Source organism: Triticum urartu, chromosome 3 (genome assembly GCF_003073215.2).
Source record: "Triticum urartu cultivar G1812 chromosome 3, Tu2.1, whole genome shotgun sequence".
Lineage (NCBI taxonomy): Eukaryota > Viridiplantae > Streptophyta > Magnoliopsida > Poales > Poaceae > Triticum > Triticum urartu.
In genome coordinates this window covers 7,783,662-7,807,007 of record NC_053024.1, presented here as the reverse complement: position 1 = coordinate 7,807,007, position 23,346 = coordinate 7,783,662, and the positions used below count along the sequence as shown (strand labels likewise).

The window sequence follows — 23,346 nt, the reverse complement described above, 5'->3', positions numbered from 1 at the left end:
CTGCACTCGATGCCGGCGCACAAGTTCCAGTACGGCGAGGACTTCCGGCTCCTGCTGCCGGCGTCGGAGCCGTCACGGCGGCTGCTCATCGGCGGAGACGACGGCCGCGCGTTCCTCCTCTCCACGGGCGCGCTCGGCGCGGCCACCGCGGTGTCGGTCGTGTGCGTCCGTGCCAGCGCCGTCCTGCGGCCTGAGTACTCGTGCAAGATGTGGTCGATCATGCCGCCCAGCCAGGACCTCGTCATGGTGAAAACCAAGGTGACGAGCAGCACATCGCCCGGCGCGGTGGCCGCCGCGTCCTTCTTGACGGTGCCGCCGACGTATTATCGGGTTGGGGCTGCTGGGGTGTCCAAGCTAGTGCCTCTCAATGTCCGCATTGACAAGATTTAACACTCTTCGCTCGATCCAAATCCAAATCTAATGAAAGAAGATGTTTTTCTTCGACAAAGGGTAGGTTTAGTGTTCGAACAAATGATTATTTTGATGATCAATAGTGGTACTACTATTTTGGTGATCCAGCGATGAGTAGCTAGCTGACCTAAAAATGCTGTCTGGCTGTTTATGAAGGCAATGTCGACTCTCTGATAATGTTGTCTTGTTATTTGTTATTTCAAGCCCACCGGTTCCAAAAGACTTGAGTGAAAATACACCCAAAAAAGGGAGAAAACATGAAGTCTTACTAAAAAGTATTCTTGTTAATCCAAAATCGTCTATTTTGAATAAGCATTTCCATACTCTTTTGATGTTTATTATGTTGAGTATGCATTTCCATCGAGTCTTTTCATGTTTATTTCTACAATCGAAGGGTGTTGTGCAGTGGATTGTAACTCTGCGAATTGAGGCAGTTCCAGTTTTGATTTGCCGAAAGGTTGGCTGATTTTCCAATTCACTCCTCAAACCATCCAAAAATATGAAATTCAGACGGGTACGACAAGCCAGGGCTCCGCTGAAAAAATCATAAGGAAACAAAAATAGTTATGTGGTATATGTTGACAAATCTTTTCAATAAAATAGGTCATCATAGAACAGAATTTGATACGCTGTAGTGCTACTGCAATTTTGAAAATGAACACACAAATATTTTTATTCTTTCTACATAGAACTAGATTAGAAATGGATATCCAATAGCGAGACAGAGGAGATTCATCTCGTCCAAAACTGGTATATATTTACCAAAAATCTCATATTTTTAAATATGCAATCCAATCTACAACTTTAGATATTTTTTTGATAGCTCTACCATTTCATTTGCATTTGTTGCTATTGTTACTTAGAAGACGGTAATAAATCAAAAAATATCAGGTTGAAAATTTGAAATAATTTAAACTAGAGCAAAAAAATACAAAAAACTAACCAAAAAGTTTTACACGATTAAAAGTTCTAATTTAGGCAGAAGTTCACTAGGCCAAAAGGGGTGTTTGACCGTGAAACGCTAAAGCGACCCTGGACACTTGTGGGCAACCCAACTGGATGGAGGGTGTCGGCCTCGGCTTCCTCCTCCATCAGAGTTGCGAACGCCTCCTCGTTGTCGGAATCCATCACCAAATAGGCAAATCGTCAAACACCTCGCGGGCGTGGTGGGCGGGTAGCCGCCGGTATCCTAGCCTGTGTGGTCGGAGTCCTGGAAAGCTTGGCCAGGAGCGGGATGGAAGTTGTCGCGACGAAACCCTCTCTTTCCAGCGGGGATGGCTTTCCTAGCGACGGAGCAGCAGCTGTGGGCAGAGGGGTGGCGCCGGTATCGACATGGCGGCGAAAGGGGAAGTAGCGTTCTCCCGCGCGTGGGTCGAATCTGGACGGGGAAAAGGCGTTGAGTATAAGAATTGTTGGACAAGCTGATTCTGCTGTTGGACAAGCAATTGTACCGTACTCAACGCAGCGTCAAAGTCGTACACAGTCCCCCATGAGAGGCTATGGCTGCTCGGTGCAGCTATGCAATGCCATGTCCCGTCGCGCGCCGGGAACCGTCGTGCTGCAACTTCAGCCGGTGGCAGGCACGCCTTGCGACGCACGCCCTGCATTGAAGGTCTAGAAGTAATTGTACAAGAAGGTAAACAAAATCTGTCAGTATTCCATCCATCCATCCATGCATCTATTCTAATCTAACCGTTGAACTCAGCGACAACGACACAATTTTCTGCAGTAACGAGCACTTCATGCTCGATCAATTCTAGCGATCCGTTATTTTGATTGGCAGATCGTATTTTGCTTGCGTTGAACTGTTTTATGTAAGACTAAGCACAATGAAGAGTAACATACACTAGTAATATATACATATCCCTACGTCAGTGACAAATCTAGCATGACATTGGAGGGTAGGCAACATAATTTTTCTAAGTCACATTAGCAAATGCATTGCTATTGTTGCATGTAAAGCACCAGAATATACTTGTCAAGTGGTATTTTTAGCTTAAATAGGATTTTGGAGGGTAGGCTTAAGCCTATTGAAGCCTTTCTAATGGAATCGCCACTGCACTAGGCTATGTTATTATCTTCATAGTAGATTAACATAAATGTGATAACATACAAAGCTTCATTTATTAGATTACAGACTCATATTGCATTGAGACATGTGGTGTTATAGTAACTAGGTAAGTTACTCAAATTAATTCTCTCCTCATAAATTCATTGCCACATATACAAATTTGCTGAGTTGGACTCAATGTTACTGCTGAAGTTATTCTCACTGTGACTAGTTTAATGGTGTGTGCACATAAATGTTTACGCACACGCACCGAACATATGTGTGCGACGCATACCTCATGGGTGGAGGAAATTTCACAACCTGAAATCATGCACGCCGAAAGAGTAGTCATGTGGAATTCAGCCCGCAAGGAGGCTGTGGCAACAGAAGAGGATGGGATAATGGCCAAGATCAAGATAATATAATTTGCTCCTTCCATCTAGATTTATTTGTCGCTCAAATAGATGTCTGATGGTCATATTCAGTTAATACTCATCACCTTCGACAGCAAGCATCAGGGCACTGTAACAAAAATCACAGCAAATTTATTAGTTTGGCAAATTCCCTTAATGTACATTAAGTGTGTCAAAAATGATTGAAGTAGATGATCGGATCCATGTAACAAATTAGGCTTAGAAATGGAATATATACCAAGTTGATAACATCGCAATAAGATTATTTTTCTTTTTGAAAAAAATGAAACTTTATAGAAAACATATGGATGGACTAAGTCTTCAAATTTGACATGAACCTAATATTGTGGGGGTGGGGGGGAGGAGCACCCTACGCCGTGAACCTTCCAGCGGTCTAGGACTTTGACAAGTATTGAGAGCATGCTCATCATCAAATGACATCGAGCTGAGCATGAGGAAGATCTGAAACAAGTGTTTTTTTTTTTTGAGAAAACGTCGGCACTTTATTAATCAAGCAACATAATTACAAAGAGTCTCTCGGATACATTCCGAAGTAGAAGTGAAAACACAAAGACCATTACAGCTCAAACACGATTTAGCTAAATTATGAGCTAAAACATTAGACTGCCGACGAATAAACTTGACCCGAGAAAAAAGAATATTCGACATGCCATCTTTGAAGATCTGAAACAAGTGTTGGGAGGTACTACAATGCATTACTGCTGTCTGAACTTTATTACAAAAGAAAACAACTATATCTATACCTTCAGACTTTGGAACCAAGGGAGCACAGGAACCAGATCCTCTAATATTAAGAAGGAATGTTAGAGAAGGTATAATACTCTAACTTTCCTTCTTTCTATTCATATGATTATGTCTAAAATGATTTAAATTAATTTGCAATTTGATTATCTACCGTATACATTTATAGTAATTATATGCAAACAAATTGATGGTGAAATAAATTTAAATTTAAATTATTTATATCTACAGTAAATACCAACACTAAACAACCTATTAATTATCTACTAACAGTCCCTAACTTTCCTTCTTCATTTTACACTAGCCTAACACTGTAGCACGGTGACATTCCTTCTCAATGTTAGAGGATCCGGTTCCGGGAGCACATACTATGATATTCGAAAACAGCCATGTCTATTCTTGCCAACTGGTTCACTCAACATGTTGTGTGGTTGATTGGGCGAGCGTCAGGAGGCGCGAGTCTGGCCCTAGAGGTCCTCAGCAAGATAAGGATACCATTATGCAAGGATCAAGGTTGGGTTTTTGGTAACCATTTTCAAATTTCAGGCTCTATGTAGCTTAGCAATTTCCACGGCTCTTTTGGATTTTCATGTGAGGTTGATTGTGTTTGGCTTGCATGAGCCTTAATCAGTTTCAATAACCTGCACTTCTGATTTTATTTGATTTTGAAACTAGTCGGAAGATACTCCCTTCGTCGTCGCACAATATAAGAGCGTATTTGAAGGGCGTAGTATGAAAAACATGGAGTAGTCTATTATCTTACACACTTGCATCCGGGAGATGATTCATCATTGCATCTACATGCATTACATCCAAACATGCATCAAAACACTTCATCACCATCGTCAAGACTGATGAGCCACATATAGTACCATGGAGTAGTTGGTTGCTACTCCCTCCGTTCCGAATTACCTGTCGCAGGTATGGATGTATCTATACGTAGATACATCCATTTCTGCGACGAGTAATTTGAAACGGAGGGAGTAGTTACTTAAACCATTATCAACAATGTAATTAAACCATTATCAACAATGTAATTTGGAATGGCGGGATTGGATTAGTCCGTCGGGTTGTCGGCAGTACTTGTCGATGCGGACGCGGAGACGAACGCTTCCTCCGGGCTGCATGTCCATGGGCGGCACGGTCAAGTACCTGCCACCCAGCTCCACGGCCGCCTCCTCGGAGATGACCGCGCAGCTCCTCGCCCAGTCCTCCATTATCAACACCGGACTCCTGCCGCCGTTCTCCGGATCCATGGGCGGGATCGTCCACAGCTTGCACCAGTTCATCCATGGACCCGCCCCCGTGCTCCCCCGGACGCACACCACCTTGACGGCCCGCTCTCCCCCGGCGCGCTCGCTGGCGACGAGGAGGAACAGGTGCTCCCCCTCGTCCGGGTCCTCCGCAGCCAGAAGGCGGCGCCGCTCCGTCGCCTGCATCTCCAGCGGGTGCGCCTTGCCGAACGTGATGGTGGTGACGAGCCAGTGGTGGTGCAAGGCAAGGTGGTCGGAGAGCGCCGGCGGGGAGCCGAGGAATAAGCAGTCCGGCTCGGGGCAGCGGCATGGCGCGTGCGGGCACTCCAGCTGGTGGTCGGCGGCCAGGCAGTAGGCCACCCGGGTCCGGCAGCCGTACGCCGCGTAGGGGCACGGCACCTTCATCGCCAGGACATACGGGTCCAGCCAGTGGATGTGCTAGTGGCGGCGCCAGGTTCTAGAAGGTGGGTATTCATTTTGGAGGAGGGTATTCATTTTGCCCAAATCATCACTGTTTTGCAAAAAAAATCGTTTGTTTTATATAAAATTTCAATGGTTTGTCAAAATCTTGGGTATTCAACCGAATACCCAAGAAGACCCCTGGCGCCGTGTGCTCGTACACGCCGCCGTGGACGCACAGCTGACAGTTGTTGGAGTGACCGGCGGCGCAGCTGCCGCACGCCGCGTGCTTAGCCCCGCACTGCAAACAAATCATCGAACTAATACCACGCATCGCATCGCATGGAGGAGAAGATGGACGGACGAATACCTGGTACACGAGAGGTTTCAAGGGTGAGAAGCAGAGGGGGCAGTCAAGAAGGGGCTTGTCGATCTCGACGGCCACCTTGGGTATCGGGGCGGCGTCGCCGGCCGCGGCCACTACCATCGCTGTCGCTCCGCTGGTTTCTCTCCCCGCCGAGGCTTCTTGCTTGACTTGCAGGATGTCGCTGTCAGTGTCGGTGAACCTCGCCTTCTTGCCGCCGTGATCCATCTTCTTCTCTTGTTGGGTCAGCAGGGCAACAAAAACCACATCAATCAAAGCCAGCTCTTGATTTCGAAGTAGAGTAGCACAGATACTAGTGGCAGCCACCCCTGGGCACAAGAAAGAAAGAGGAAAAAAGCAGAACAAGAACTAGTGAGAGACCTGGGGAGGATGAAGGAGCAAACCTCTCGACTCGGGTGAGGTTGCTGCGAGGATGGATGGAGATGGAGAGAGTTTGAGTGCATCCTCCTTGCAGCCCTGGGCAACGATGAGAGGTGAGGGGAGGCAAGAGGAGGAGATCTTCCTTCCTTTACACCACACAATGAAGATGAAGGCCAAGCCAAGGCAGAAAGCTAGTAGGCAGTAGGAGTAGTACTGTGCTCCTCTCCAGCCAGCCAGTCTGCACACCGATCGAAGCTCTTTCCCCAGATGGTCCAATACCTTTCCTTGCTTTACTGCCGAGGCCAAGCAAGCAAGCAAGCACGCCACGCCACATTTATTCACTGTGCTTCATTTTGCTGTTCACCGGTGCAGCTTGGTGCCATCGTGTCAGGGACATTTGGTGGACAGGGAAACACGTCCGACTCACCCAAGTCATATTTCAGTAGGCAGTGAAGCTTTGGCTATTTTTTATATAAATGAAATTGGCTCAAATGAAGCTCAAATAAGAATAGCCAACACCAACCCACGAAAAAAAAATATTGGCAAACAGCAAGGTTATACTCTATAAGACTAAAGCTATGCCTAAGCGAGAGAAAAAACCCGAAAGCAATCAAATCCGCAATTGACAACTACAATAGTGATCAAATCCGCATCCTCCATCTCATGGCATTACAAGGACAACAAGGTTTTTTAATAGAAACGCCTTCAAGAAGGGAGTTATGCTCAAGCGCCGTCGTCACCGAATCCAACCACCATAGGTCAGAATCTAGGTTTTCAACCTGAAGAACTATTCGGAGCATATCCGAACAATGCCTTCAAAAAGATAAAGATGCAAAAACATCATCATTGTCAGATATAACCAACTCGAGTCAGACCAAGGTTTTCAGCCTAGAGCCCGAGACTGGGTGCTCAAAAAACACCGTCATTAGAGTAAATCATGTGTTTTCGGCACCACTTTTTCGCGATCCTAGCAGCTTCATGAGTTGGGTTAGAAAACCGATCGCCGCTGCTGCACAACCATATCCTATGCGGAAGCCGCCGTCCATAGATTGTATCTCACCGTTGAGACAACCACCAGTTCTCACTAGTAGAAAACGGAGCTTTAAAACCGGTTCGTAAGGGCCTTTAGTGCCGGCTCAAGTGTGGATCACTCATTCCAAATCATCTATCTTCCCGACCGGTCACCCATCCCTCTCACTACTCCAGCCCAAGCACGTTTAACTTTTGGGTTCTATTCTCCTTCGTTTCCAAGTCTGCACTTGTTGTTTTTCTAATAATAGTAAGATGTCAATCCTATTAACCCTCAAGAGTTTAGCTTGAGCATGAAGTCACACATTTCACTGTTTGAGTTTGAAACTATTATTCTAAAAAACAGTAATTATTTAGTAACACTAATATTTCTTGAATAAGTTTGACCATAGTTTGACCACACTTTGACCATAGTTTGACCAGATTTGACCAAAATTCAAAAAAATGAAATAATTATTTAGTAATACTAATATTATTGAATAATTATGTAGTAACATTAATACTTCTTGCCCTATAGTACCGGTTTGTGTCTTCAACCGGGACTATAGGTTAAGACTCTGTAGTGCCGGTTGGTGACACAAACCGGTACTATAGGTTAGACCGTTAGTACCGGTTTGTGTCACAAACCGTCACTAAAGGTGCTCGTGGGGCCCTGGCCTGACGCCAGCCTGCCACCACCCCTTTAGTACCGGTTCGTGGCACGGACCGGTACTAAAGGTTCATTACGAACCGGCACTAATGCATAGCCATTTGAACCGGCACTATTGATCACATTAGTGCCGGTTTTACAAATCGGCACTAATGTGCTTCACGTTTGACCCTTTTTCTACTAGTGTCTCTAAGGAGCAGCCCTCGCGAGGACCTTCTGATATCACCAAAACACGTAGGAAGGTCGCTGTCGGGATGGAGTGGTCACCATTCGGACCAACACGAACAATGAAGCACATCACTAACTGCAATCTCATCAAAAAATAGCACACATCAATCTACGTTGCGGCAACCCAACTGCCTGTAGAACCCACGCTGGATCCATCTGGAGCGGGCAGGAGGCCAGGATCCGGCATGGATGCCGGGGCAATCCAGACATGCCAAGCAGCAGGCGCTTACATTCCCGAATGGCTGCATATGATGCCCAAGTCGTTGGCACCCCACTTGATCCAGGACTTGGAGGCTATGAGTCATGGCGGCGGGACCTTTGATCTGAACGAGAGGTTGGAGTTGAAGGCGCCAAGGATAGGTTGTGCATGTCCTCCGCGCCCGTGGCGGATCTTAGCACGACGGATATGTTCTCTATTCTTGTTCGAAAGCTACTAGTTTTTGCTTGTGTTTCACTTTTCTCCGATTTCGGGTGCCGCGTCCCCTTTCTATCCTTGCCGCTAGTCCTGGCCATGGGCCGCCCGGCCCGACGCTGTTTATGCCATTTACTGAAGAGGCCCGACGTGTTTTTTGCTGTGATGGGCCGGGCTCGGTCCTGAGTTTTCTACCTCGGGCTTGGTCAGGCCCGGCCCGGCCCCGGAGGATGGCCAGGTCTACTTGCCGCATGTGGCCTAGGAATGTTAGTTGATCTAAATTTGAACTAGTAAGGTTGGTAATTCCCTCTTAAAGGGTTAGTCATTTAGGGGACTGAAAAAACTTGCTATCTGAACTTGTTCCCGTGCATTGGTTTCGCTAATGAAATCGGAGGGGAGTCCACCCCCTCTTTAGCTCAAGAAAAAACAGTGAGGAAGAGTATTGGTGGTGGTGGTGGCCTGTAGAAGTGTATGTGTGCGCCAAAGTGTCCAACCAATACATTGCATATGATATCATAAAAAATTAAATCAAATAATATAACTTATGAGTGGCATACAGGACTTCGTAAGGGGGCATGATTACATGATTAAATAACGAGAAAGAAGTAACTTAAACATAGCTGATGTCCCATGGTTGCATGCTCAGAAAATTAGATAGTACTAGTAGGTTGCATGAAAAAAAGTAACTTATGATTGACATGCACACGTGTTGATGTGGCATGGCTGCACGCTTAAAAAAAGTTTGGAATGAGTTACAACAATTCAGGATTAGAGGAATACTTTATTTAAGTTCGCGAAACATAGCGATAGATTTTATCATTTGATGTACATGGACTCTCTCTGATCTATATTATTTGTCGTTCCAATGAATATATCTAAATGTATTGTGCTAGATAAACAAGAAGTAAGTAATATATTTTATCCAAGACGTAGCTGGTTTATCCACGCCGTTTTTTTTTGCCAGAAACATATGGGAGTTTTATTGACTTAGTAGCATGTAATTACACTCAGCCCTAAGGCTGTTAACTAGGAAATGAGGGCAGTCCTTCAGCCAACACTCCGAAACCAATAAGGCGGAAGCCTTCTTGGCACACTGATCGGCCAAAGTATTCACCTCTCTCGACACATGCCTAAACGAAAAGGAAATAAAAGACAAAGACTTCTTTCGAATTTCATATAAGATAGGCGCGATAATTAACCTTGAACTATCACGCGAAGACCAGAGGTTGACAACCTCTAAACAGTCCACCTCCATCACTACGTGTGAGAAACAATTTCAGATATCCACGCCGTTTGACGCTGCAACCATTTCAGATATTCCAGCTGGTTCTACTAGTATTATTGCACAAACAATTGTATTCTACTGTACCGTACTCCTTCCCCACGAGACTATGGCTAGGCGGTGCAGCTATGGCCATGCCATGTCCCATCGCGCCTTGGGAACCGTCGGTGGGTGGCATGGCTAGGGTAAATTTGTGGTTGACTGTTCAGGCCAAAGATATCAGCCGCAACCTAAATTTGCTGCATAATTTATGATTTGAACAAAAGGTCTGCTATATTTTAGCTCCGGTCAACCACGATCCAGTCCTTTTGAGGTCTCCCTGCTGGTAAAAAGAAACAGCAGAAGATTTAGAGACACGGTAAGCTAGGCCGGCCGAAACAAGCATACTAGTACACCAAGTAGAGATATGGTGGTTCATTTTGCTGTGGGCTGTTGCAGCTTTGCTGTGGACATTGGGAGGACGAGAGGGGATTTGGCTGCACCCATGAGGCCAACTCCATCGTGTGACCCATTTTTACCCCAAATTGTCCGTTTGTATTTGTTTGGGGTAAAATGGACAAACCGAACGACCCAACGCATGGGAGCATATGGACGTTTTCTTCGGTCTGTGTTTGCTTTTGCCTCATTTCCAGACCAAAGTTGCTTTCGGTTTGGGGCCAAAGCGAACAGAAAGCGGACGTCTTCGCATCCTCCTCGTTCGTCTGTGTCCGCCGTCGACCCCACCTGTCATACTCTCCTTTTCTATACCTGGCCCACCACGCGCACCCACCACCACTCCTTGCGCGCGGGACGGCGACGACGTGCGCGCGGAAGGGCACGGCGGCGACAAGCGCGCGGGACGGCGGTGGCCTGCACGCGGGAGGGCGCGGCAGCGCGCGGGACGGCGAGGCAGCGGCGAGCGCGCGGGAGGGCGCGGCAGCGGCGAGCGCGCGGCACGGCGAACACGCGGGAGGGCGGCGGCGTGCGCGCGGGAGGGCGACGAGCGAGGCAGCGGCGAGCGCGCGGCTCGGCGAGCGCGCGGGAGGGCGGCGGGCGGGGCAGCGGCGAGCGCGGCGGCGGCGAGCAGGCGGGGCAGCGGCGAGCGCGCGGGAAGGTGAGGCAACGGCGAGCGCGCGGGAGACGCATGCGACGAGGGCCGGTGGTGGGTCGCCGGACGGCCGCGGAAGACACGTGCGACGAGGAGGTGCGGGGGCGCGGTCGTGCGGGTGGCGGCGAGCTTGGGCGGACGAGGCGGGCACAGTGGGAGCGAAGGCACAAGCACAGCGACGCGTCGGGCGCGACGGCAGGCATGCGGTCGCGACGGAAGCGAGGGCGTGCATGAGCAGGAGCGGCCGCGACGGCGAGTTCGCTATGCTTGCTACCTGTTTGCAGAAATGACAGGGACGGACGGATGAAATGAGGTGAAAATGGGGTAAACAACGCTGTGTGGAGCGAGTTTGTCTGGCCTCTATCCGGCATTTGTTTTCCTTATCTCTACCTCATACAGAAAAAATTCGGACAAAATGAGATGAGTTTTAGGATTGTGCGGTGGAGTTGGCCTGAGGCTATGCTATGGCTGCACAATGCAGCTAGGCTCGGAGTCGTAGGCGGACCTATCACCTATGGCATGTACCGTCGGTCCGTCGCGCGTCGGGAGCCGTCATCCGGTGGCAGGCACGCCAGCGGCGCACGGCACATTTTGACCCTCGGCCCTTGACCAATGACTGATGGCCATCAATCAATCAATCAACCAATCAATCAAAGTACAAATTGACTCAGCTGATTGCTTCGTTTACTGGCCATGCAGCTGGAGCTACCCAATGGCCCTGTGAAGCAATAATGCCGCAGCCCAAGGAAGAAGAGGTGGTGATAAAATTACACTTTTCGATTCTTGAATTAAAGCATCTTTAGCAAACACCGTATAAGTGATCAAATTCGTAAAATAATCGTTTTTTTACAATTGCAGTTGAAAAAAACAGACCAACAGACCTTTTAAAATCATCGGACACCTTAAATTTTTTAAGGAGCATGTGAACATATGCCCGAGACGCATGTATCTTAAGTTTTGGAGGCAAATTTGTCATGGCCCCGAATACCAGTCAACGCTAGCAGTTTGAAGAATTTCAGCACCCGCCAACGTCTTGAAGCTCGCCGCCTGCAGCGACCGCACCGTCACCGCCCGTCCGCCAGGCCACGGTCCGTTGATGCAAGCAAGCTAGCTAGCGAGCTACGGGCGCGCTAGCTGAATCGATGTGAGCAAGCGGCTAGCTAGCTAGCTAGCTATGGCCGCCCTAGCTAGCTGAGTCCGGCCGCCGCCCGCGCGTCGTGGCCGTCCCACGTCTCCCTCGTCCGTCCGTTCGCCGGCTTTCGCTCTGGCCGCGTCTTTCTCGTCTGCACGTCGATCGGCGGTCGATTTCAAATTGACATGAGGAAGAAGAATATTCTTTTTTACGGGTTGATTATACATAGTCTGTTCAGCCGCCGTTCGCGCCAGCCCATAAAATCGTTTTCTCGTGAACAGTAAAAGCGATATAAGGGGTCTGCTAGAGATGCTCTTATCTGGCCCACTATCCGCCGGTCATTTAAACTCCAGCCTCGGACATAGCTGCATACATCCTCCTTGGCTCCATTTCTTTTTCTTCACACCACACTCGCCATGGCCTTTTTGAGCTCCAAAGCCATTTGGAACAGCCTCTTGTCCGAGCAGAAGACGAAAATCGACGCCATTGCTACCGGTTGGCAGACCGACAGGTAGCCGGAGGCGGATGTCCCAATGAAAGATGCGGGCGAGGACATGCCGGCACCATTCTCCTGGCCCGTCTATGCCGGCAATACCATAGACGAGGCTCGTGCTCACTACAACAACAAGATGTTAACTGAGCGGGAGACCACGTTCTGGTAGACACAGGCCGACCAGGAGTACATCCTTTTGCCTCCTCGATGAGCACCGACGCGTGGAGGAGCAACTCGCCGCTAGCATGAACATCGCGACGGACGTGGACCTGGTCGACTCCTATCGTACCGCCCACGAAATCCGCCACTACCGCTGGCGGTGTCGCCGCCATCAGGCAGAGCTAGAACTCGGCTTCAAGGAGATCGATGAGGCGGCGGATGAAGTCTACGACAAGAGCGAGGACGAGGACAACGTCACCAGCTCCGCCACACCTGTGCCTGCCGCCACGAGCACGAAGTCGGCACATCTGCAAGCACCAACGATAGCAAGGAAGAGTAGAGCATGGAAGGTCGTCGACGCTCGGGTCCCAGGAAGGCCATCGCTCTTTCGCTCCCGTTGAAGCCAAACTTGGCGGGCTCATTATCGTCGGCTAAGTAGCCGCTTGCAGGCTACGGAGGCGGAGCTTCAATTCCCGGGAGGCCTGCCGGACATGGGGAACGAGTGTTGGCGGTTATTTTGTTCAGTTTTAGAGTCCGGTCAAATATGCGAAAAATCATAAAGTTTTATGTAAAAATAACAAAGTTTTAATGAGATTCATCTAGTTTGTTTAAATATGCATGTATGCAGCTAACTTTGGATGGTCGGCTTTCGCATCAGTGTTCGTTGAACGATCCATTCCCCTCCCGGTCTGTTGACAGATGCGGTGTCTGGTTTGCGGATCATCCTTGGAGACACCCTGAGTCTTGGGCCCGATGGCAGTGGCGCCCGAAGCCTTCACCCTTTTGATGGCATCGTCGCGGAATCTCGGTCCCTCTCGATGGCAGATGGCCTGCGATGAATGGTTTGCCTCCCCCTAGAGTATCACGTCCTAGTCTGTGGAGTGGGTCGCATCTGTTTATCTCCTATACTGTAGACGGATCCCCGTGGTCCTTGTTCTCAGTCCTTGTTGTCCCTTGGCAAGAGCGATTCTCCATGACCCGAAGTGAGGGGGCTATCGCTACGATGAGACGCCCCCTTCCGGAGGTGGCTCGGTGTGTTCGAATCCTAGGTGTTCGGTGGGTTCTCATGGAGACTCGGCTTCAATCCTCTTTAATATTCTTGGTTGTAGTTTGTTAGGGGTGGATTCTCCTGTTTTTATTGCTGGGTGTTGGGTTTGTGGTACTTGTGCCACTCACCCGTCGTCATTATATTTCTTTCGACCTGCTTGTTAGAAGATATCCTCACCACTTTGTTTGTATGTGTCTTTATCTTTAAAAGGGAGTACTATATGAAGTAGTGAGAACCTAAGGTTAGATTGGATGATCAAAATTCCTATTGAATTAGTTCTAAACTTTTTCGTTTTGTATATTTTTTCAGAGACTAATAGTGTTTACATTTCGATCAAGGAAATTGCTTTGGGTATGATATGTGTCCGACCGGCATACTACACTAGGATTCTACGTTCGCGGTTCAAGTGGGGATGACATCTCACGGTGGTTTGCTAGTGTTGGACGAGTCCTACAGGAAATCGTCGTACGCCCAACACTGCTCATCAATCTACCGTGTCTTTTGTTTCATTTACCGTTTATCTTCTATATCTAAATAGCTAGGCTCACTAAACTATTTCTCTTGATATACAAATATGCCACCTCATCATGCAACATGCATGAAAAAAAGGCTGGCCTCCACTAACCGGACGAGACTTGCCTGCTCCCCCGGCGTGCGCCCATCCATGTTCCCGCATACGTGGCATGATTTGATTGGAACAAAATAAGGCCCGGCCTCACCCCCTTAAAATCAGGGGGAAAGATGATTAGGTTAGAAAGAAATAAGAGAAAAAGACAGCCGTAGGATGAAGTGGGAGCACGGATAGGAGCATGAGAAAGGAGCAGGCAAACCGGATCCCCACTAACCTATTTCTCTAAACATGCAAGCATGCCACATCATGCAACATGCATGGAAAAATACTCACCTCAAACATGCAAATATGCATTCTATTGCGATATTTATATTTAATAAATACTATGCAACTATACAAAAATAAAACATACTTTCAGTTCTAACTCTTATATTATTACTCAAAATATCCATGTTTCATACACGGAATCTCATTGAAATGTATTGTAAACTGTCCCGCAACAACGTGTGGGGTATCATCTAGTTAATAATACTACAGGCAGAGAAACTATAATTCCCTCTCTATTTCATAATGTTGTGATTTGTTTTTTTTTGAAATGTCAAATCTCATAAACTTTGTCCAAATTTACGGAGAAAAAACATCTACATCTAGAATGCCAAGATTTAGGGATGGCAATGGGTCGGGTTTGAGGCGGGTGGAGCTGGTCCAAATCCAACCCATGACCCATCTTCCTACCCTCTACCCATCCACCAAATTATCCATGGGCATAACTTATGCCCATACCCAAACCCGCTGGATATCCACATACCCATGGAGCTCCATGGGCATAGAAAAGTCGGCATGAAGCCTTCCCAAAGATCAAATTAACTCATCATCATTCACTCACAAATGACAACATAAGCTACATGCATAAGTAGGTAACAAGTAATAAGATGAGTCCTTAAGTGTGACATACCAGATGTTGATTCTGTAGCATATAACTCATGGCACAAGTTGCATATTTCCTGCCATTTCCCATTGATTCGCTCTTTCTACTGTCACTGGCATATGGCCCCACATGTCATACGAGTATCCATTGGATATCCATGGAGCACAAACTATAACCATGCCCAACCCAGCTGTTCGTGGGTATCCATATCCATGGACCCATGGGCAGAAATGTGCTCCATACCCTTGCCCAGCCGGGTCGGGTATCCATGGGTATCCAAATCCATGGATAAAATTGCCACCCGTACCAAGATTATATGATTAGATTTATTATAAGATGCAGTCTTATACTTTATATTTGGTATTACAAATATACGTAAATAATTATCTCTGAAAACTAAATTTACAAAGTTTGATTGTTAATAAAAATCTACACGTACTAGTACATATTATTACATAGAGGGAGTATAGAGCTTCGGCTTCAAAACACTTAAGGCCTTCTTTGGTTTGGAGGATTTTTGTAGGAATTCCATAGGATAGGATTTTTGTAGGAAAAATTCTTTTAGAGCCCTTTGATTTGTAGGAATGGAATCCTATTCCTATGGAGGAATTCTTCCTATCCTCCACATTTCATAAGAAAATAAATATTAGGCTAGACTCAATGGAAAAAATTCTATGAAGTAAATCAAAGGGCATCTTCTTTCCTATTCCTACTCATAGGATTTGAGATGCATCTCATCTCATTTCCTATGACTTTTCTATTCTTATGATTTCCCTACCCTATGAATTAAAGGAGGCCTTAGTCTGTTCACTGTAGTACTCTTCCCCACCTGCCAAGGACGAAGCAGGCTACACCAAATTTATGGTGGTTCGTTTTGCTCTTTGACTGTTGCAACTTTGGTCCTGTTTGGATACTCTAACTTAGTTAGAGGTTAGAGTTAAATTGTAACTCTGAACTAACCCTGAACTAACTCTAACCAAAAAGGTGTTTGGATGGCAGGGTTAGATGGAGCACGGATACGGCGAGACGCCTTCACGGGGGGTGTGAGAGGGAGGGAGGGAGAGGACGAGAAGCTTCGAGGAAGTGAAGAGGATTCTGCTATGAGAAGAGCAAGAGAAAAAAGATGTTTTTAGTGGTCCCGAGAAGAACTAACCCAAATAAACACCTCTTGACTGGGTTAGTTTTTTTGGATGGGTTAGATGCATCTAACCCAAACTAACCCTCTTGTTTGGATACTTTTGGGTTAGTTGAGTCCAAACTAACTCAAACTAACTCTAGGCTTATCATTAGGAGTTTGAACATCAACATGGGGCACAGTGGGTGTGAGCTGATGGGCAAGGTACAAAAAATATAAACTCAGTTTGGAAGGATATGTGGAAGCTGAAAATACCAGGGAAGATAAAACATTTTGCATGGCGCCCTCCCATGCTTTGGTGTATTAGCAAGCCGGCACATCCCATGCTCAGCTCAATGTCCAGTTTATTTAGTCGGAGCAGAAGACATTCAACACTGCTTATTTAGGTGCCGACGAGCGACGGATGTTTGGGAGCGGCTGGGCTTGCTACAAGTCATACGGAAAGCTGTCGCTGAGGACAGATCAGGATCTATTACGATGGAAATTTTATCAAAGCTTCAGGACAATGATGCGGAGGTACCAACGGCGGAGCTTGCTGTTGTAGCAGCATGGTATATATGGTGGCAGCGCCGACAGATAGTAAAGGGAGTCAAAGTCCAAACGCCAGAAAAAACTGCACTAGCCATCAAGGTTTTGGCGACAAATTTCCTCAGGTCAACTATACGCAAAGGACCAATACGTAAGAACGACCACATGTGGAGGAAACCAGGATATGGGATCGTGAAGATAAATGTTAATACTTCCTTTCAGTATGAAACACTTTCAGGTGCTTGTGGTGCCGTGGCTTGGGACTACCGGGGTGATTTTATTGCTGCAGCAAGTTGGTTTGTTCCAAACATCTGGAGTTGACTGAGCTGAGCTAACTGCCATCAGAAACGAGATATACTTGGCAACTCACATTGAATGCAACAACATAGAAATTGAATCAGATTGTTCGTTCGCAGTGGACTCGCTGAACCAAGTTGATGATTATTTAGGCCCGGAGGTAGCTATCATCACAGAGTGCAAACAACTTATGATGGACTTTGCGTCCATATCCTTCGGACATTGCTATAGAGAGGCCAATCAGGTGGCAGATGAATTAGCAAAGAACTCTTTTACTACTAGATCTTCTAGTTCTTGGGATGATGAGATCCCTGATTTTATTTCTTATCTGCTTGTAAATGATATGTCTATTATTTGAGAAATAAAGTCTATTTGCAGTAAAAAAAAAAAACTCTAACCCATGGAAAGGGCCTTTGGGTGTCACATTAACTCTGCTGCTTACTTCTGTACTGTGCCGTGCGCTGGCATGCTGTCCCTCCCAGAGTCCCACCCTTCCTCCTCTGGTCTTCTATTCTCCAGCCGTTCGCCAGGGACACCAGAGAGGGAGAGAGAGAGGTTTGTTCCAGGCGAGCGCAGGCTGCTGGTTCTGCCATGGAGAAGGAGCTGCCCAATCTCAACGGCCCGGTGAAGCAAGAAATCGTTGTGCATGATGCAGCAGCCCAAGGAAGAGGAGGTGGTGGTGGCGCAATCGCGGAGGCGTCGGAACACGGCATGAGGAGGACGGAGGCCACCGTGAGGATTGAGGCCAACATGCTTGACTGCCCCATCTGCTCCTCCCCCTTCAAGCCTCCCGTCTTCCAGGTTGGTGTAGTAGAGCAATTTCTTTGGTTGGTGGTTACTCAACATCCCATGAACTGAATCGGGTCTAGCAGCAGCTGCACGCACGGATTTTAGTATTTTTCTTACTTCCTTGGATCTGTCTAGTGCATAGGCGGGCACCTCGCTTGCGGCAGCTGCGTCGCGAAGCTCCCCTGGAAGCAGTGCCAGAGGTGCGACCATGGCGGTGACTTCCACGGCTGCCCCTTTGTGGACGCCTTCGTCTCCTCGGCCAGGATGAAGTGCGACCACCACGGCTGCGGCCGCCAGGTCACCTACCACAAGCTCGACGACCACAAAAGCGCGTGCCCGCTCGCGCCCTGCAGGTGCCCGGTGTCCGGCTGCGGCTTCGAAGGCCCGCCGCCGGCCCTGCCCCACCACCTCAGCGCGGTCCATTCCATGCCCGTTCACGCGGTTCAGTACGGCAAGGTGCTCCAGCTCGAGGTGCCGGTGTCGGAGCCGCGGCGCCTGCTGTTCGCGGAGGAAGACGGCCGCGCGTTCCTCGTGGTCGGCGGCTCACTCGGCCTGGGCGTGCCCATCGCCTTGTCGGTGGTGTGCATCAGGGCGGGGGCGTCCCCGCCGCCGCACTACGTGGCCAAAGTGTGGGCGAACGGGCCTTCGGCGGCGGCCAACGACAGGACCGACACGGTCCGGGCGGAGATCCAGGTGACGAGCAGCAAGGAGCCCGGCACCGTCGCCGTGGAGGAGCTGACTTTCTTGACGGTGCCGCACAAGCTGCTGGCCGGGGCTGGCCCGTCCAGGACGGTGTCCCTCCATGTTCGCATCGACAAGATCACCTCCTAAATGATTCTGCTATGCCTAGGGTTCTACTGACCTTAATACTAGCAAGGTTTAGTCTAGTTTGGTTTAATTTAGCTTAACGGACGATGCATTTTGGTAGCATGCATCAATTCACTCAACATCAGGTGAGTACCCTTTTTTTCTGCGAAAACATGAGATACATTGTGTTAGTTCCAAAGTTATATAGTTCACGTTAAAGTTATATTATCCCAAATTACATCAAACACATTGTGTTAAATCTGGTCAGAACAATATAGTTCACAAACATATAATTCACCAGACCACACAGCTAAAGTTCACAAACATATAACTTTGGGATACATTGAAGTTCCATGACTATTAAATTCGTATTGCTATGTAGTCTGACCAGAATGCAGTTTGTCAGGCCACGTTACATCTGTTAAATTTAGGAAGATCATATCCCACATTGTGAGTTTTGTAAAGCAATAATTACTTGTCAACTGTACCATCATACCCTCTCATCCGAAGCGGCACATCTTAATCTCAAGCGTTGATTTTATTAGAGGGGGTGTACTGAAATGGGGAACCGGATCCTCTAACATTAAGAAGGAATGTTAGAGAAGCTACAATACTTTAACTTTCCTTCTTTCTATTCATATGATTATGTCTAAAATGATTTAAATTAATTTGCAATTTGATGATCTACCGTATACATTTATAGTAATTATATGCAAACAAATTGATGGTGAAATAAAATTAAATTTAAATTATTTATATTTACAGTAAATATCAACACTAAACAACCTATTAATTATCTACTAACAGTCCCTAACTTTCCTTCTTCATTTTACACTAGCCTAACACTGTAGCACGGTGACATTCCTTCTCAATGTTAAAGGATCCGGTTCCCTGAACTGGAACCCAAAGTTATATTATCCCAAATAAAAACTCCACCTACATAGCGATACATTAAAGATCAGTTCTTTGAACCGTCAAAACGAACATTATCGGCATGCTAAAATTATTGGCAGCTATCTTTCCTTTTGGGGTATGCTATGCTGGCTCCAACATTGCCGCAATGGCCGCCCCAGTTTTCCTCTTCCGTCCTCACCCTCCCTTCTCTTCCATTATTTCCCCACTAAAACACACATTGCAACCAGAAATAACAATGAAGGAAGGGGAGAGTCGTGGCAAGAGGGCGAGTGCCGAGGAGGTGAAGTCGGAGTCAGAGAAAGGGGAGGTGACGATGCAGGACGAAGGCGAAGCAGGGGACGCGTTGGTGGCGCCGGAATCCATGGCACCGACGCAAATCGACGCGAGGATGGACGTGACACTCCTCCACTGCCAGGGCTGCCTCCTCCCCCTCAAGCCCCCGGTGTTCAAGGTGATCTCTCCTCTCACCCTAGAGCAATCATAATTTTTTTAAAGGACCAATGAACTTCTTTCTATCTCACTTTTGAAGTGGATTTCTTTGAGATTTTGCGAAGATCACACATTTATTTTATTTGCACAAGTGGATGGAAGACATTTGTCATCTTTTCCGTCGACGATCTATCATCTAGAGCAAGTGAAATTGAATAAATATATGGTTATGTGCATCGCAATAATGCAGAGGTCGGAGGTTATCCTCCTTTTCTTAAAGCAAAGTTGCAAGTGAGAAACGAGACCTGAGAGCTGATGGCTTGGGTGTTGTTGCGTTTACTGCGGCAGTGCGATGCCGTAGGGCACGTAGTGTGCTACTACTGCCGCGCCGGGCACCGCGCCGTCTGCAGCCGTGCCAACACCCACTGCGGCCAGCTGGACAAGGTGGTCGGCGCCGCCAAGGTGCCGTGCCCCTACAAGGCGTTCGGCTGCGAGCGCTACGTGGTGTTCCACGAGGCCGCGGACCACCAGCGCATGTGCCAGTGCGCGCCCTGCACCTGCCCGGAGTCCGCATGCGCCTTCGTGGGCTCCCGCGCAATGCTGGCCAACCACTTCGCCGCCGATCACCAGCGCCCCGCCGTCACGGTCCGCCATGGCCGGTCTTGGTGCCTGAACTTCTCCCTGTCGCACGGCTGGCACCTGCTCGTCGGGGAGGAGGACCGCGGCGTGTTCCTCGTCTCCCTCCGTCCGCTCGGTCCGGGCACCGCCGTGTCACTGGTGTGCGTCAGGCCGGACGGCGAGGCTGAGACGGGGCCCCGGTTCTGGTGCAAGCTCTCCATTGAGCGCCGTGGCGGCGACAAGGACTACGATCTAGTCCTCATGACCTCGCCGGTGATCAGCAACGCGCTATCCACGAGCGCACCGGCGTTGGGCCAGGGGATGTTCTTGGTGGTGCCCCAGGAGCTGCTCTCCGGCGACACGCTCACCCTCAGCGTCCGGATCGATCTGATCCCACCTGCCGCCGTCGCTACCAAGTCAATTACTACACCGCAGGCCAGGGCGCCCAGGAGGATGCAGTGAAGTATGTTCTTGATCTCCTTCATGTTATGGATGATTAGTATGATTAGTGCAGCTAAGTTAGATGATTAGTGTGAATGTTTGACTGGAGGCTAAACCACACATGTGCAAGCTAATCAACTTAATCGATCAAGATGATTAGTATGACACTTAGTATGAATGTATGATTATTCTGGCATCTGATGGTTAAGCTGTTTACGCAATATCAGTACTAGATCAGTTAGACTTAGTAGTAATGCAGCCAAGCAATGGTACGGTAGCAGTAATATGTAGCTAAGCGAGGGTAGGAATGCTTCACTCTTTATTCTGAACAAATGGCCTAGATAGTAGTACTAGTAATGCAGCTACTGGTTTGTATTTGATCTGAGTGAAGAGCAACAAATTGAAGTTAATCTGGAGATCCTCCACTAGAATTTATTCTGCTCTTTATAACCTGCAGCAGAGTATGTATGGCAAATTATACATTTTGTGAATCGTATTGTTCGTGTGCAGATTCTTCAATGTTATGTTCACGTGAAGGGAGCTTCTATAAATCCATTTTTCCGATTGGCATGAAAAGATTATCTAAATGTATCCTTCTCAAAAACCTACATCATTGTTTTCACTTTTGTATCTAAGATCATTCTGTCCCTTTTTTCTGTGAGCAAGCTGGACCTGATGCTCAAAAGAACCTTCAAGTTCAAACCGAAGATGACAATCTGGATAAAGTCATATTTCAAAGAGTTTTTCCCCCTCTCGGAGATGGGTCAAGTTGTGTGTTATTGTGTATCAAACTGGGGACAGAGGATCATGCTTCTTTCAAAGTTTATATTCATGGTTCACATAAATCCTGGTGTGTTTTGATGTAAACCTTTTGGTACTCCGTGATTTGCAGCTTTTATGTTTAATAAAATGGTGGTGTGCATCACATAATATAGAGGCCCAGGGCATCCCCTTTTTGAAGGAAAACAAAGATCAACAACAGTCGTGTCCAGCATAGCGTCAGATATAAGCTTCGATTTATTTTGTAATTCAACTGTGAACACAAGTGAAATGTAGCTTTCACACACCAAACCATAAGATTATTTTTTATTTTTTTCACAATGTTGTGGGCCTCACAAATTCAGTCCAACATCCAACCTGTTGGTTACATTGCAGCTACTACGTAGTTTCTCAAGTCCCAAACTGCAAAAACTGAGTGCATTTCCCAAATTTATTTAAAATACCGCCTGATAATGCGCATTCAAAACAGGTTCGCAATCTGTTTGTGACATTTAACTGGAAGCAGCAGAGAGAGATTTTATTACGCTAGTTGGGGGTGCAGGCGAGCAGGTTTTTGAAAATTCTGCATTGCTTGGTGAGGCAGTTGATTCTTCTGCTGGCTCTAGCATGCGGGGCCTTTTGCGATCGACTCCCAGCTCTACAGCAGCCTTTTATTACACACCAGGATTTACAACAGCTTCCGATCGACTCCCAGCTTATCTTCGAACCTAGGACTTCTCCTAGGGGTTTCGGTATGGTAGTTCTTCTTCTTCCTAGGACGTCTCCCATACATCCTCAGCAGCCTTCCATTATCTCCTTCATGTGTCAGACCCTTTGGAGTCGTGAAAGTGGCACCTGCAGCGATAACCACTTATCTCTATCAGGCTGTCTTTGTTAATTCAAAAGAGGGATCGATGTTGCAATGATTGGTTGATTTGGAACATTTTCATGATAAGCACACAAGTTAACAAATAGTGTGGTAGAGAAGAGTGTAATTACTTGGGAATGTCACTGATGTTAGAGGAAAATTCTGTGTTGCAGTGGCATCAAGAGGCCCTTTTTCTGCAACCGAGGACGGTGTTGCAGTGGTATCTATTATAGTATTTCTGGACCGAGTAGAGGACCCTTCTTCAGTCTGGTCCGGCTGTGATGAGGGATGAGCCTCCCAAGCCGCTGAAGCAGGGCCTGCAGCGATGTAACAACTTTTTATCTCTATATCATGGTGTCACTGTTAATTGAAAACCGGGATTGGCATTGCAATGGTTGTTTGATATGTGTACTATTTTCATGATAAGCACACAAGGTTTTTTAACATAAGATGGGATAGCGAAGAACGAATGTAGTTACTTGGGAGTGATACTGTCATTGAAGCGCAATTCTGGTTTGCAGTTGTATCAAGAGGCCCTTTCTCCCTAAACATGGACCATGTGGTAGCTTGGATAGTATTTCCGGACTCGTCAGCCTCTTGCCTTCCATCACCAGCTTCGACAAACACCTCCTGCCTATCAAGCATCGTCGCCGGGGGCTGAGCTGGGATTTCATCCTGTTCAACATTCTCCCCATCGCTGCTCAAGTCA

At 47.5% G+C, this 23,346-nt stretch overlaps 3 protein-coding genes across 10 annotated transcripts; 2 read left to right on the top strand and 1 right to left on the bottom strand.

Annotated features, from left to right (window-relative positions):
- Nucleotides 1–1,296: 1,296 nt before the first annotated feature.
- On the bottom strand, nucleotides 1,297–6,350 carry LOC125542332. 8 transcript variants are annotated; one of them, XR_007297859.1, is made up of 3 exons: nucleotides 5,659–6,350; nucleotides 1,863–2,983; nucleotides 1,297–1,789 (listed from the first exon to the last, which is right to left on the bottom strand). XR_007297859.1 is itself a non-coding variant. In XM_048705319.1 (2 exons), the coding sequence occupies exon 2, from the start codon at nucleotides 5,292–5,294 to the stop codon at nucleotides 4,662–4,664; it is 633 nt and encodes a 210-aa protein (XP_048561276.1). In that variant the 5' UTR covers nucleotides 5,295–5,589; nucleotides 5,659–6,339; the 3' UTR covers nucleotides 2,998–4,661. The 8 variants fall into 8 exon arrangements, 6 of the variants coding, with proteins under 6 accessions (XP_048561276.1, XP_048561278.1, XP_048561281.1 ...); XR_007297860.1 differs by having other exon boundaries at nucleotides 1,868–2,983; XM_048705319.1 differs by lacking the exons at nucleotides 1,297–1,789; nucleotides 1,863–2,983 and adding an exon at nucleotides 2,998–5,589 and having other exon boundaries at nucleotides 5,659–6,339.
- Nucleotides 6,351–17,517: 11,167 nt separating this feature from the next.
- LOC125547570 (putative E3 ubiquitin-protein ligase SINA-like 6) lies at nucleotides 17,518–18,651 on the top strand. Its single transcript, XM_048711392.1, has 2 exons — nucleotides 17,518–17,812; nucleotides 17,936–18,651. The coding sequence occupies exons 1-2, from the start codon at nucleotides 17,603–17,605 to the stop codon at nucleotides 18,629–18,631; spliced, it is 906 nt and encodes a 301-aa protein (XP_048567349.1). The 5' UTR covers nucleotides 17,518–17,602; the 3' UTR covers nucleotides 18,632–18,651.
- A 950-nt stretch (nucleotides 18,652–19,601) lies between these two features.
- LOC125547569 (putative E3 ubiquitin-protein ligase SINA-like 6) lies at nucleotides 19,602–21,106 on the top strand. Its single transcript, XM_048711391.1, has 2 exons — nucleotides 19,602–19,973; nucleotides 20,300–21,106. The coding sequence occupies exons 1-2, from the start codon at nucleotides 19,602–19,604 to the stop codon at nucleotides 21,029–21,031; spliced, it is 1,104 nt and encodes a 367-aa protein (XP_048567348.1). The 3' UTR covers nucleotides 21,032–21,106.
- The last annotated feature ends 2,240 nt before the right edge of the window (nucleotides 21,107–23,346 follow it).

Bases quoted from the DNA above. Each gene is read 5' to 3' on its own strand.
- LOC125542332 (XM_048705319.1), bottom strand. From the start codon at position 5,294: ATGAAGGTGCCGTGCCCCTACGCGGCGTACGGCTGCCGGACCCGGGTG.
- LOC125547570 (XM_048711392.1), top strand. From the start codon at position 17,603: ATGGAGAAGGAGCTGCCCAATCTCAACGGCCCGGTGAAGCAAGAAATC. The intron at 17,813-17,935 runs GTTGGTGTAGTA...GGATCTGTCTAG, and splicing joins TCAAGCCTCCCGTCTTCCAG to TGCATAGGCGGGCACCTCGC.
- LOC125547569 (XM_048711391.1), top strand. From the start codon at position 19,602: ATGCTAAAATTATTGGCAGCTATCTTTCCTTTTGGGGTATGCTATGCT. The intron at 19,974-20,299 runs GTGATCTCTCCT...TTACTGCGGCAG, and splicing joins TCAAGCCCCCGGTGTTCAAG to TGCGATGCCGTAGGGCACGT.